This window comes from Rhinolophus hipposideros, assembly GCF_964194185.1.
Source record: "Rhinolophus hipposideros genome assembly, chromosome: 11".
NCBI lineage: Eukaryota > Metazoa > Chordata > Mammalia > Chiroptera > Rhinolophidae > Rhinolophus > Rhinolophus hipposideros.
Genome location: NC_138057.1, coordinates 75,794,764 through 75,809,084, shown reverse-complemented (window position 1 = coordinate 75,809,084; position 14,321 = coordinate 75,794,764). Strand labels below are relative to the sequence as shown.

The 14,321-nt window shown below is 56.1% G+C and overlaps 1 protein-coding gene across 3 annotated transcripts in view; it reads right to left on the bottom strand.

Annotated features, from left to right (window-relative positions):
* Positions 1-1,136: 1,136 nt before the first annotated feature.
* The window catches only part of MVB12B (multivesicular body subunit 12B), a 170,498-nt gene continuing 157,313 nt past the window's right edge, over positions 1,137-14,321 (bottom strand). For 2 of the 3 annotated variants that reach the window (XM_081067717.1, XM_081067718.1), the window contains exon 10: positions 1,137-5,133. In XM_081067717.1, coding sequence (XP_080923843.1) covers positions 5,047-5,133 — 87 coding nt within the window. In that variant the 3' untranslated portion in view covers positions 1,137-5,046. The remainder of the gene's footprint in view (positions 5,134-14,321) is intronic. The other variant, XR_013994561.1, reaches the window with a different exon arrangement.

Below are 14,321 nucleotides of genomic sequence, written 5' to 3'. Positions count from 1 at the left end.
TAGATGTCACAGGCCACCACTTTACTCGCTTGGTGACTCAGCACATGCTCTGGGTCGCAACACAGAACCCAGGCCCAAAGACCCGCGTGTCACTCGGACTCTGCTTGTGCTAAATGCCTTGTGAACGTCCTCATTCCATCTTCCTGGGGTAAGCCACTGAGGGAGGCACTGTCACCATTCTGACAGGTGTTGGGGAATGAGCTGAAGGCACGCGGTCAGGAAGTGGCTGAGTCAGACTGAATCCGGCTCCTCAGCCTCCATATTGAGTGTTTTGGGCAGGTTTCTCATGAAATTAATTCTCCATTTTTATTTGTTTTTTTCTCCTGCTATGGGAAAAACACCTGAGAGATGCCAGAGGTGGGGGACCGGGCCAGAGCCACTGACACTCTTTTGGGGACCCTCGTGGTCCTAATGAGGTGAGCTGAGGGTTGTCCCGTTCTTGCCCAAGTCTGGCATGAACAGGGCTGGGGGCAGTGGCAGCTCAGACCGTGATGTCTAGCCCCAAAATGCAAAGGTCACTTATAAAGGAGGCAAAAGCTTTGATAGTGAAACCTGAACGAACGCGTCCTCACAGGAGCCGGCTGTGTATCCTGGGGCCCTGCAGCCCCTTCCCCGGCGTCTGAAGTGGTGTCTTGCAAGCAGGTGCAGTGAGGACAGGGCTGAAGCCATGGGCGGCGTGTCCTCCACCCGGCAGCCAGACGCTCTGCACCCTGCCCAGACACGGCTTGGGGGCAGGCCGCAGATGAAAGAGCCCCCTACATTCCTGCTGGTGACCCGCTGAAACGCATGCATTTCACATGCTTTTATGGCAACTGGGATTTTCTTCTCCAAGGAGCATTCCTGGGGGTTGGTGCAGGAGAACGGCAGGGCTTTCTTCGCCCCTCATGAATTGTTCTGGCTTGTAATCAGACCATCTACACTAAACAGGGCAGAGGAGCCCAACAGGTCTTTCTAGAAGGGTGAAAGGTCTGACACTCTTTTGGGGACCCACTGGGGGGTGGCGGCTATCTGCTCCTTAAGCCTGTGGCTGGCTGGCCAGCATCTGGGACAAACTGTAGAGAAAGCTAGAGGCCAGAGCCTGGGGCATCCCCGAGGGACGCTTTCTCGGGTGGTTCAGAGACGGCAGCAAGCCAGGAAAAGGTTAAAACAAACATTTATTTAACAAATTATATTAAGAAGACAGACAATTACACAGTGAAACTTCCCTTTGCCAAGTACAAGAGTCACCTCAAATAAATACAGGCAGTGGACGCCGTCCCTGCGCGAGTGCACAGTGGCCTGTCCGAGGCCCCACACGGTGGCACGGCAGCTCACGCACCCTTTGCTGGGAGAACACTTGAGGGTCTCATGGTGGTGACAGCCGCAGCCACCACAGGGCTGCGTTCAGAACAGGTGAAGAAAGCTGGGCTGACCCAAGGGCCCGGGCGGCTGAGGGGGCGAGAGCCGATGTGCCCAGCCTCCGTCAGGCCCCAGGGGTACAGTAGACAGTGAACCGAGTCAGATGAGCTCAGCTTTTGTGCACCTTGCAGGCATGCAACTGCCTTGTCAAGGCCCTTCTCTGCCCTCGTAACCAGGCTCCCTAGTTCTCAGAGGAGCTGCAGGCTGGGCTTCCCCACAAATGGCCAATGATGGGGCAGCCAGCAGAACCAGGGAGCCCTCTTCTGGGTAGAGTGAGCCGGGCAGGCGGGCTCAGGGCCGATGGCGCCGTGGTGTGGCGGCCCCAGCAGGACTGGTGGCGGCTGGGGTGTCCATTGCTGGACTTGAAACAGTAAGGTCATCGTGAGGCATGTGCTTATGTTGGGATGGCTGGCACCATGGGGCCAGATGGGACTTGGGTCCGAATCCTGTCTCTGCCACTTAACCAGCCTGTGCCCTTGGACAAGCCTCAGATTCTCCATCTGTAACAAGGAACAAATAACATCCACTTCAGGGTATCTGTATGTTTTCGGAGGGGCGTGACAGGAGACAACTGTGCTTAAGGTGCCGGCCTGGTGCCTGGCAAGTACGGGCTTATTCGTGTTAGTGCTTCTTGTCCCCTCGCTGCCTTTCTGAATGACATGGGGGGGGCAGGTGGAGAAGCTGGGCCTCAACCAATGTCACTGGCTCCTCCCCACCTGCCACGCAATAACCAGGACGTCCCAGCAAGGCGATGGCGGGCAGCTTGGGGCCTAACCTGCTATTTCGTCCCGCCTGCTGCCGCCAGGGTTCTCATCTCTCCAAGTAGAGAAGGATTGTGGGTGATATTAGTTCTTGGACTGGGGTGGGGAAAAAAGCCTTCTTATGAATTTGCAAGTGAACCTGGAGCAAAGTACTTACTCCTTACATCGCTGTGCCATTTCCAAGTCCTTTGGAGAGAGGTTTTGAATTTTCAGTGGGAAGAGAAGGCAAGGGGATGCTGTGCTCTGGTTAGTCTTTTTGGGGGCAGCAGACAGCCGCTGCACTGGGGAGAGCTGGGTGCCGAGGGCGAGGCCGCTGCCCTTCACATTTCCAAGAGAACCCGGTCCTTCCCTCCCCACCTGGCCAGAGGGTTCTTCCCAGAAAGAAACAAAGGTCTCTCAAATCCTAGGTCTCAGTGAGAGCCCCACACAGGCAGGCTGTGTGCCCTCCTGACACACACACACACACACACACACACACACACACACACACACACCCCTAGCCTACTGTCTCCCACACACTTGCTCACCCTCACCCCGCTCTCCCAAGGCAAAGACAGAGGGTTGGTTAGGAGCAGCCTAAAACCTACCACAGCCAACTTAACAGTCACCACTGGGTTGTCTTAAGCTGCCGTTTACTGCCATGTTCACAGCCGATGTTACACCTCAGCTCAGCCTGCAATGCTGCAGAGGCCTCAGCTTGCCCGAGTCCACACAGGTTTGCCCTCCTGCAGGTGGCCTCCTGGGGATGTGAGTGAGTGGCTTTGGACACCCTCCTTTCAGCGACAGCCACTCTCCCTGCTGGGGCCATACCTTCTTGCTCCCTGACTAGGGTCCCACATCGTCATATTTGGACCTTCCAGAGCCCATCAGACCTGCTGATCTCTGGTTGTCTGTCAAGGGAGAAGGGCTGCCGGGTGTTACCAGTCAGAAATAGTCTCGCAGCTGGGATGGGAAGAAAGGTCAGAGGACAAAGTGCACGAACCCAACGAACAGAAGTCATCAGAGCTCTGCCCCCCAAGCCTGTGGGATGTCACCCCTCTCTGTTGGCACTTCAAGTTACACCACTTGGTTTTGAACCAGCCGTCCATCCAAAAAGCAGCAGTAGACACAGTTTCTCTGCGCCCATGGGCTCCCTCAATTCCCCAGAAACACAACGAGCTTACTTCAGTGGGCGCACTTGAGACCAGTTGGTCAGCTCCCGCCCGGTTAAGCACCAATCCCTCACAGGGACCGCTGTCTCGACCCAAAGCCTCTTGGCCCTGGTGGGTTCCACAAACTGCCTTTTCCTGCCATCTTGCCGCGTGAGAGGCACGGGAAGGCCAGTCTCCCCAGGGACGTCCTCAGGTGTCGGGGAAGATGGAGAAAGCGACCACTACCCTAATGCACAGAAATCAGGAGGTATCAAAATGAAGACCAAGGGGTGACCGAGGCAGGAGAGCTGAGGCTCTGGAGACAGCAAGGCTGACGCAGGTCATGAGGTATTTTCTGCCCTGCCCCAGGTAGCCAGCAGCCACCCTCCCCACTGTGTTGGCTGGTTCCTCTTGCACCCCAGCCGCCCCGCTAACCACATGCTACCCTGGGAACTACAGGAAGGAGGGGGCCTGTCTCCTGTGCTGCCTTCCTGGTGGGGGGACCTCCCTGCTCTCCACGGCCCACCCACACGCCAGCCTCCAGACACACATCAAACCTCCCATCCAAGACTCCAACCATCTGGTGACCCCCAAGATGGGACACTGACATTCTGTGGAATCAGGTCAACCCCCAACAGTCAGACAGGCAGGCCACTGGGGCGAGGACCCAAGCCTCAAGCGGGGGCAGCAATCCTGTGCTCATGGCAAATGTGCATGGAGTTGAACTTGGCAGCTGGCACTGTGTCCGTTGGCCATTTGTGGCAGAAATGTCAGTTCTGGCCCCCAGTTGGGTGACTTGGGTCAGATGGACTTTTCAAAACAACTGTTCCTGTTAGCAGAAGCCATCAAGACACAGCCTGGCTCTGAGAAGCTGGGTGACCACGCGTCGGTGTCCCTCTGGCGCTGGGTACCGGCTCACAGAGCCTCTTCAGCTGACGCCCCAGGAGGGCCTGTTGCTGTGGTCACGGGATCAGGGCACTGGGCCAAGGCAGTTGGCAGAGCTGTTGGCACGTGGGTGTTACAGAGACGAGCCCTTTGGGAAGAAGGGGATGACCACAGCCTCCTGGGCGGCCAAACTCACATCCAAGCAAGAGCTGGTCGCTCTGCCCTCTCGCCCAGACGGCACGTCCTCTCTGCGCCCGCAGCGGGGCATGCTGCTCCCCGACGTCAGGACGTCCAGTGTGTGATCGAGTGATGAGGCCAAGCCAGGGAAGTCCATAGTGGGGCAGGGACCCAGGCGCAGGGCCACCTGGGCCATCAGCTTCTTGCGCCCGTGTTTCCTCAAGGTCTCCATGTAATGCTGGGGCACTTGATGACACTGGCGTGAGGTCTGCTCCATGGCAGCCCCGGGTCTCGGGCCATCGGTGAGCCCTGGAGGGTCCTGTGCAAAGCCACCGCCCCCTCAAGGTCTCCCAGGAAGAAAGCAATGGCTTGGAGGCAGGCGACAATCAGTGAAGGGAGCCGATGGCATCACTGGGCGGCCTGAGCAATTGTCTGGGGCCCTCAGGTGTGACTCCCGTGCTGGGGAGGGGTGTTTATAGGACGACTGGTCATCACACACATACGTTGGGAGCCGCTGGTCACTACAGCACACAGATTAGTTGAGGTTATGAACAGCGTCCCCAGGGAAGTGGGGTCATGTCAGGCAAGCCAGTGACTGAGGATGGAAGAGCTCAGCTGCCCAGAGCAGCCCCGGCTGGGGTGCTCAGTCGTCTGGGCAGATGATGCGCCTTCTCCCGCTGGTGGTGGCTCGGTCCTCAGGATTGGGGGATCTGCTGACACCGGGTGGGGCTGGGCGGGAGCCTGGCAGCGGCGCTCTGCTCTGTGCGAAAGCTGTACTCGTACTGCAGGAGGGACAGAGAAGCACAGTCAGTGCATGAGGACACCAGGGAGGGCCACTCCACGCCTCAGGCCGAGCCCACGCAGAGGCCCTGACGGCACCTCACTGGGTAGCCCCATGTGGAAATGGCTGCCCCGCATGCGTGCACGCACTGTGCATGTGAGCTGGGCAACTGCGTGTGTGCAGACAGGCCTCTGCAGGTAGCTGGCTAGTCTGTGACGATTTGTGCCTTTCACAGTCTCTGCCCTGCTTCCCGCAAGGTGAGACCTCAGTACCAGCGGCAAACATGCTTGAGCTGACCGTGTGCCCAGCTGCATGTCCAGCGCCTTCCTACCTCCCATGACCCAGCAGCCGGTCCTTGTCGTACTGCGACAGGAGTCGTACACTGGTAAGGGTCAGATTTGGGACTCTACCCCAAACCTGACCAGAGGCTGGCTGCAGCCATCAGGCTCAGGGGACCCTCTGACTTGCCGCTCCACTCAAGTGCCTCTGGAGCCCTTGATGAAAGACACTGGGTGACACAGGACACGGCCTGCCCATGCTTTCCTCACTAAGTTCCCAGAACCACGCCCTGGAGGGCATGTGAACATCCTGCTAGCTGATGAGGACTGGGGGCACTTTGAGGACAGCACCCCACAGGCTACCCGGCCTGACCAGGGTGGCGTCCGGCGGAGCACACCTGTGCTCAGCTCAGCCTGCCGCCTGCTGCCTGCACCGCGCCGCCGCTCGACCCTCACATCTGAGACCTGAGCTACCTAACCGATCCGGGTCACGAAAATGAGTAAAGGTAGGTTCTGAGTCTGATGGAAATTCGGAGAAGGGGCAGTACCTCTGTTGGGGGGGATGAGAGACCTGAAGTTGGCCTCGAAGGGCAGATGGCATCTCAACACGCATGTGTCGGGCCGGGCAGGCCATGCCAGGCATAAGAGTGGGCAAAAGGGAGGTGCAGGTGAGGAGTGCAGCCTGGTGGAATGCAGGCTACCAGGCTGGGCAGTGGGCACTGCAGGCCTGAGGCAGGGGCCAGGAGTCACGTGGGGGGAAACAGCCTGGAACTCCATGCCAAAGGAGCCATGTGGTCCTATGGGTTTTAGGACTGAGAAGCTTAGATTAGGTCAGTGGTTGTTAAACATTTAAAATAGTATTTAAACCTTTTCAGCAGAATTGTCATAAAAAGAGCTCCCCTATGTAAAACAGCAAAGTGGAGCTGCTTAGTTGCACTCGGCCACCACCTGAAGCCATCTCCTGTGGGGGCGGGGCAGGCTGTTAGGAAGATGGTAGAACCATTCCAGCAGGAGGGCAACTACCAGGCGCCCCCTATGGGGAGGGCTGCTGACCCCAACCCTGGGCTCCGGATGCCTCCGCCCAACCCCTCCTGCCAGGTGTGCTGGCAAGGCCTGCCCAGCACTCCGCTTCCAAAGTGGGCTGCCCGCAGCAAGGAGGCACTTCTGGGGCCACGATGACAGGACAATAGGTAAGGGTTAAAGGGTTTCAAGCTTATCTGTGTCTCGAGCTCTTTCTGCCTGCCAGTCCCACAGGACTGAGCCAGAATAGGCAGAAAGATCGGGGCTGGGGTTCAGTACGGGGGTGAGGCCTGGGTGGGTCCCATCCATGTGTGAATAGCAGAGGGGAGCAGCCTCAAGCAGCTGCTGGAGCCACAAGGCCCCAGTGAGGCTGATGACAGGACTGGGGTCCTCACAAACAGTATCTGTTTCCAGAAGGGGTGGGGAGGGAAAGCCTTGATGTTGCAGGGTGACCTCAGGCAGGTCTTTTCTCCTCTCTGAACCTCAGTGAACTCATGTTTAAAGTGGGGTCACACCAAGAAATCAGTGTTGGTAAGGATGTGGAGAAAGGGGAACTCGCATACACTGTTGGTGGGATTGTAAATTTGTGCAGCCAAAACAGTATGGAGGGTCCTTAAACATTAAAAATAGAACTACCTTATGACCCAGCAATTCCACTTCTGGGTATTATTTGAAGGAAACAAAAACACAAACTTGAAAAGATATCTGCACCCTATGTGCACTGCAGTATTATTCACAATAGCAAAGACAAGGAAACAGTGTCCAGGATGATGAAAGGATAAAGAAGAGGTGGTACATATACACAGGGGCATATTACTCAGCCATAGAAAGAAGGTAATCTTGTCATTTGCGATAATACAGATGGACCTTGAGGGTATTATGATGAGTGAAATACTTAAGTCACACGGAGAAAGACAAATACCGTATGATTTCACTTAGGTATAAAATCTAAAAAAACAAAAGACAAAAAAAACAACCAAGTTCATAGATACAGAGAACAGACTGGGGGTCGCCAGAGGCAAGGGCTAGGGGGTGGACGAACGGGTGATGGAGGCCAAAAGGGACAAACTTCAAGGTATAAAATAAGCAAATCATGGGGAGATAATGCACAGCATGGTGACTACAGTTAATAACACTATATCGCATATTTGAAAGTTGCTAAATCTTAAGTTCTCATCACAAGAAAAAAAATTCTGTAACTATGGTGACGGATGTTAACTAGAGTGATCATTTTGTAGTATACACAAATAGTGCAACATTATGTTGTATACCTGAAACTAATGTAATGTATGTCAATTATACCGCAATTAAAAAAAACAAAACGAAAAACTAAAACGGAGTCACAATCTACTCCCAGGGCCAGCTGAGGGTGGGAAGAGGTCCAGCAAGCAGGTTAAGGGCCCACCCACCCCTGACACTAGGCAAGCACTCACTGCTCATTTAATAGTTACTTGGGAGAATTAAAGCCGCCCCCAGCCGGCTCACTTTCTTGCTCTCTAGTGACCAGGGCACAGGCCGGGGCTTGGGGACTCCAGTCCCAGGGCCTGGGAGAGCAGTGCAGCTCCAAAGTAGGCTGCCTTCCGGAAAAGTCCTGGACAATACCGCCACCTGGTGGCTGCTCTGGGGCACCACAGCAGACAGAGCTCCTTCACTGGCTCGGTCAGCACCCACTCCATCCACCCTGTTCTGAGAGCCCCACGAGTGTGTCAGGGCAGGGTACACCTGGGCAGGGCATCCCGGCGCCGCAAACGGGCAAACAGGAGGGAGAGAAGGCTGGGGGAGGGAAGATGAGTGCATTTCTGCCAGAGGCTGAGGGCGGTCCCCGAGGAGTACCCAGGGGGACCCAAGGCTGGGGAGACGTGGAACCAGGGATATAGCGTTGGAAATTGGAAGCACTTGGGAAGTAGGGTAGCTGGAGTGATAGATGTGGAGATGTTTCAAGAAAAGCACACAAGGTCAGAAGACAAGAGGTCGGGCCTGGCACTGAGGGTGAGGACCAGAGGGACGGGCCCGGGAGCAGAGGGAGGACCCAGGACCTCAGCAGGAGCAGTTCTGGGTGGGTGAAGGTTCCAGAGAGAGGATGGAACCTAGGGCAGGAAATGCAGGCCTGAAAGAAGCTGTCAACAGCAGGCTGATAGAGCCCCTGGGGTCCTGTTAAAATGCATTTTCTGACTCAGGTCTTGGAAGGGGCTCAAGATTCTGAATTTTCAACCAACTCTCAGGTGACATGCTGCTGCTGCTCTGGGGACCAGTTTGGTTCTGTGGCCCAATCAATGGGACCTGGGAGCAGATGTGGAAGGGAGTGAGCGGAAAGTGAAGGGCAGGGGTGGGGAGGTGGCCAGGGCGCATCGCTTTGGCTGTTCTGAGATCATGTCTGGGGCAGCAGAGGTGAGGCACCTCTCAGATGAGGGAGCAAGTCCAGGGCCAGGCCCCGAGACCATTGTGGGCTGTGCCATGTCTCCTCTGGAGGCTTTGCTGTGTCCTGCTATGCAGGGCTCTGGGCCAGGCTCCTGGGGGCTGTGGGGAGTACATGGGGGGTCGGGGGGGTCAGGCTTCCTTGATTTGTTGGGGGCTTGTCTGTACAGAGAGCCCATGAGGGGAGATGGTGGTGGTAGCTCCCAGATGGCCACAGCCAGAGGCCCGGGTCTTCTGCAGACCTGGGTGCTGGCAGGAGTGGGCCCAGAAAAGGGTGCTGGGCTTTCTGGATGGCAGGCTGGGCGGGAGACGGAGGGGGAACAGGGCATTTCCCAGCCTGGGCAAGCAAGGGGCTGACCAGGGCTTGGGGGGAGTTGTGAGGCCAGCCTTTTTGGCCAGGAGTAGGGACAGGGTCACTGAGGAAGGGGGACCGTCCACCGGCCTTCAAGGCTGAACTGCTAAATTCCTGTTTCTCTCACAGCCTGGGACAGAGGGAGCCAGGGAGAAGTCACAGAACACACATGGCCTTTTCCTGACTCTCAGCCCGAGGACACCACCGCCCCCTGGAAAGGGCCAGGCACCAGCAGCGCAGAGATTGCTGTCCCCCGCCAGCCCCCGTCCTTGGATTTTTCCCTTTTTAGGTTATCTTGGCTGGAGAAAAGCATGACTCCCCCCTCTTGTTTTCTCTAACTCCCCAAATGAAATTTCGACATATGTCCCCCGACATAATCCCCCTTAGGCTGCGGATAACCCTTCCCACAGACGCTGTCCTCTGCCCGGATTGCTGGCCCCGAAGTGTTTGCCCAAGAGACTAGGGCCGCTTCTGGAAGCCCTTTCACTCCCTTGGGCAAACAGTGAGTACCTTTGAAGGTGGATTTGGGACCATATCTGTTTACTCAAGACATTAGTCTCTTGCATAAGGAGAACCTGCACTCGCGTATAAACAGCAAATCCTTTTTGAATTAAAAAAATTTTCAATTAAAAAGCATTTGGGTTCGCAGCGCGGAACCCAGCTGAGTGGCTCCGGGCCTCGGCGCCCTCTGGTGGGCACAGGCCGCCATCGCAGAAGCCTGGCCTGGTTGGTCTTTCCAGGAAAGAGACGTCACTGTCAGGGGCTCCCTCTGGGGTTTTCCCAGGGGCTTGGGGACGGGTGCCTGTGGCGAAGAGACCCTACAACTGACACCTCGCAACTGTCGCATGAGACCTCTTGAACCACAGTGTGCAAGTCCCAGCATCCAAGAGACTTTCATCAGTTGGGGCCAGTGTCCTGGCCGCGGGAGATGCTGACCATGGCTTTCAGCTGCACCTTGGAGGCCGAGTCACGACATCCCAACCTCACTGGCAAAACGGTGAAGATCAAACACCGCCCCCACCCCCACCAGGCCCAGTCACAAGGGTGTTGTAAGAATCACCTAAGACAGTTCGTGTGAGGCACCTTGAGACTGAAACAAGCCATTCCTCGATGCATCAGAACCAAGGGTTTTAACCAAAGCCAGGGCTGCCTGGGCGCCGCCCTGGTTGGGGGTGGCCTGGTCTAACTGGCACGGCGGGGCAGGCGTCAGCATTTGCCTGAAAACTTTCACCAAATACAATAGACGGAAACAGACGAGCCTTTGCCCTCCTGTCCCTACTTCACTAATCCAGTGACCAAATCCATCAGATGCCCCCAACAGGAAAGGAGGGTGGTAAGCGGTTGTCTCCTGCACCCATGCTTTCAGACGCAGAAGCTGAGGGCAGGGGAGGCATTAGGCTTCCCAAGGTCACAGAGGGAGCCCACGCAGGGCTGCTCTAGGCCCAACGGCTCAGCACTGGCTCAGCAACGGGCATCAGGCAAGTGTCTGCATCCCCCTCTCAAGCAGGTGCAATTTGGAGGTAGGGGGCAGAATGGCAGATGTGTGCCAACATAGACTGGCACTTCAGTGGGTCACAGAAGGGCCAGGACGGGCGAGGCAAGAGCAGGCCAGTAGAGGGCCCAGCCAGGTGAAGACAGGTGGAGAGGCAGTAAAGGGGCAAGACTCAGGCCAACGAGAAGAGCCTGATTCAGGGGTTGACTGACACTGAAGGGTGGGCGGGTCCCCCGCACAGTCAGAGGGAGGTGGGCGAGGCTCTGAGCAGTGGCCCCGCCCACCCCATAGCCTGCCTCTCCCAAGCCTGCCCTGCTTGGCACCTGCTCTGGCCCCCCATGACACCGGCTCTGCTCACCATCCCTGGTTCAAACTCCTCTGGGAATCTTGCCTACAGGTCGCTTTCTCTCCTCACTCGAGGGCTCTATGTCCTTCCACCTGTCTCTGAAGCCTGGCTGCTGGAACTCAGGCCTCTGGGGCAGGAAAGAGGCAGGTGGCCCTGTGAGGAGTGGGCTTAGAAGGGCCCCAGGCCACCATGGTGCAGGCCAACTCCACATGTTGGGGGAGGGGCCGTCCAGCAGATTTCGAATGCGTCCACCGTCTGAAACTACAAGCTACTGAAGGGAGACTGAGGACCACATGGCAGGACAAGCCTGGGGCACAATGACACCTGTGGTCTGAGTCGTCTTGTGCTTTCCCGTGGGAATCCTTTTTCATACTTGGCTTATGGGTCCACAAAGACACCTGAACAATTGGGAAAGGACGGAAACGCCGGGGGCCTGACACACAGGTAGAACCGCTTTGCTTGGAGGAGGGCTCTCGGAGCCAGAACTGCCCTCCCTATCCCTCAAGGAGGTTCTAGAATTCCCCTGAGCTCAGGAGGACGCCTTGTTCAACTCATTTGGTGAGAATGGGCCTGAAGCTCAGCGCTCGTGGGTGACAGCCCATGACCCCTGTGGTCGCTAATAAGGTGACAGCGGTGGCAGAGGCCCCTGGGTCCTGAGTCAGAGTGTCAGGACCAGATCCTCACGCCCTGTGAAGCTGGTACTGCTCTCCTTCCCACTACAGGTGAGCAAACTGGGGCTCCGAGAAGCCGAGCGGCCTCACCAAGGCCACCGGGCGTTGGGACACAGCTGGTTTAACCACCAGTCAGTAAGGACGCTCCCGCTCGGCCCACAGAGGGACAGGCGGCTCCCACACACCCTTTGGGAGGCCACTTCGGCTGCAGTGCTGGCTCTCCCCCCTGGGTTCATGGGCCCAAATCTGAGCAGCAGCCCAGGCCCACTGCTGGTCTCACCCTAAGGGAGGGGTTCAACAAGGGCCCTTCTGAGGCGCACCGGCCAGGGGCAGGACCCACGTCTCTGGGCACAGCCCCTGGCATGGAGCGGGCCCAGAGACGGGCTCCCGAGCAGCTGCCGCATGCGTGCACGACCATTGCCGATTCACCCTCTTTCAATGCTGAGGCACCCATGTCATTTTGTCCATCCTCATCAGTGCACCGCCCCTTTCCTGCTCTAAACCTGGTACTCCCAGGAGGGATGGTGACACCTGCTGCCCACTCTCAGGGCCTCCTCAGCTCGCCTGGGATTTGGATGGAGCTTCAGGGAGTGGTGACGTGACTCCGACGCCCACACCCTGTGGCAGCGCCCCGCCCTGCCCCTGGAGGTGGGAATGACTTCTGCAGAAACCTTTCCTGTGCATGGTTTCTAGAACCCCCCTGCTAACCACTGTCTCTGAAATGTACAGGGGCCAGTCCCCTCTTTGTTCTCTCAGGGGCACTCTTCCTCTGCTGAGTAGCTAAGCCCTACTGCCCTTTAAGGCCCAGCTAAGGGGCACTTGTTCTGGGAAGTGGTTCACCTCCCTAATGACCCCCCCCCTCCCCCCCGGGAGAGTTAATCACAATTCCCCCTGGATCCCCACAGCACTTCCCAGACCCTCCTCACGTGCAGGGTAGGGAGGGGCTTTAGCCTTTTCTGTAGCGCCAGAGCCTGGGAGAGGTTGTGGCCCAGAAGAGACAGATGAATGAATAGATGAATGAATGGATGGGTGGATGGACGGTGCAGGATAGGTGGAGGGGTGAACGGATGGAAGAGTGAAGGGACAGATCAGGCTCCGAGCATCGCTTAATGCAAAGGGGAGAAGGCGGCTAACGTAGCGACTCAGTTCTTAGGCAGGTGGGAGGTCCTCCTAGTTCTCAGTCTTTTGCAGAAGCAGCAGTGTGTCAGTCCAGCCCTGGGTCCCCTGAATTCACATAGCCCTTTGCGCACGATAGTGTGATTGCCCCTATCCTGGGTCCTTAACTCATGCATGTAAAGTACTGAGTCCAGGGCTCGTCCACGCCACCCCTGTGAATGGTGAAATTATGAGCCTAGGTGTGATTTGTATTAGTGTCTCTCTGTACAGACTGTGTGCAAGCTGGAGGTTCACACTTTATTGGACTGAGTGGTGTTTAAAAATAGTCATAAACATTGAAAAGTTTAGAGACTGTGCATAAAATACTAACATTTTCCAGCTTTTATTTAAAAAGCAGGGGGATACGGCAATTCTGGGCCTTCATTCTTACACAGCAACCACTGGCCTCGCACAGGTACACTGAGGCTGCCGGCTTTACAGGGGCACGTGCTCCCTGGTTAGCCACAGTCCCCACCCCTCCCTATAAATTGCCCAACCAGGCGGAGTGCAAACTGCCATTTTATTACTGCGATTGTATTTTGTGTGTGAATGTGTGAGGTGAGGTAGGCCAGGTAAGCAAGACAGTGAAATCTTTCTTGTACCCATGACTATTAGAAGTAGGAAAATGAAAGACAGGCTGAGAAGGCAACACATTTTCAGGGAAATTGTGGTATTTATCTTGACTTCGGTTTTGCATGAGCAGGTATATACCTCATGATGGTGTCCAGGACTGAAGATTGCTGCGTGACTGATAAGGACCCAGAGGTGTCTTGCTATCCCTGGCAGGGATATTGCAGGGCTGGCTGGTCCTGTGGGCACCTGCGTGTCCAGCCTGTCTGCTCTGTGTGGGGGCTCTGGGCAGGGCTGGGGACTGATGGATGCCTTTGCTGCTAAAAACATTTCTTTGTCCGCAAAACAGCGTGGGGCTCACCTCTCCCTGAGTCAGCATTTCAGAACTTCCCTGAATATCACCTTAAAGAATGGATGTTTGCATTTTCCCTCTCCCAGCTTAGTTGCAGAAAATACTTAAAACAACACCACTTCCTGGCACTGATTTCTGGGTGGAAGATCAGAAGCTGCAGGGTCACTCTGGGAAGGTGCCCTCCCTATTCTTCATCTCACCTTGAGGCTTAGTTTTTACCTACATGCCAGGTAACCTTCTAAGAGTTCTGTTTTGGGGGATATTGCTTTAAAAACTGGGGGATGAATGTTCCGGAAACTATAAGAATGGAAAAACCCTTTTATGAAGGGCTTGCATAAGACCGAGTATTTATCTTGAATTCAGTTTTGCATGAGCAGGTATACACCACATGATGGTGTCCAGGCCAGGTAATTCCGTCTGCCAAACATCATCTTTGCCTCAGCTTCATTTCCACGGGCTCAGCCTGGTTCTCTCATTTGTATGATGAATGCCCTAGACCATTGTGGGAGCAACCTGTGTGGTGCTGCTGCTTGGCCGA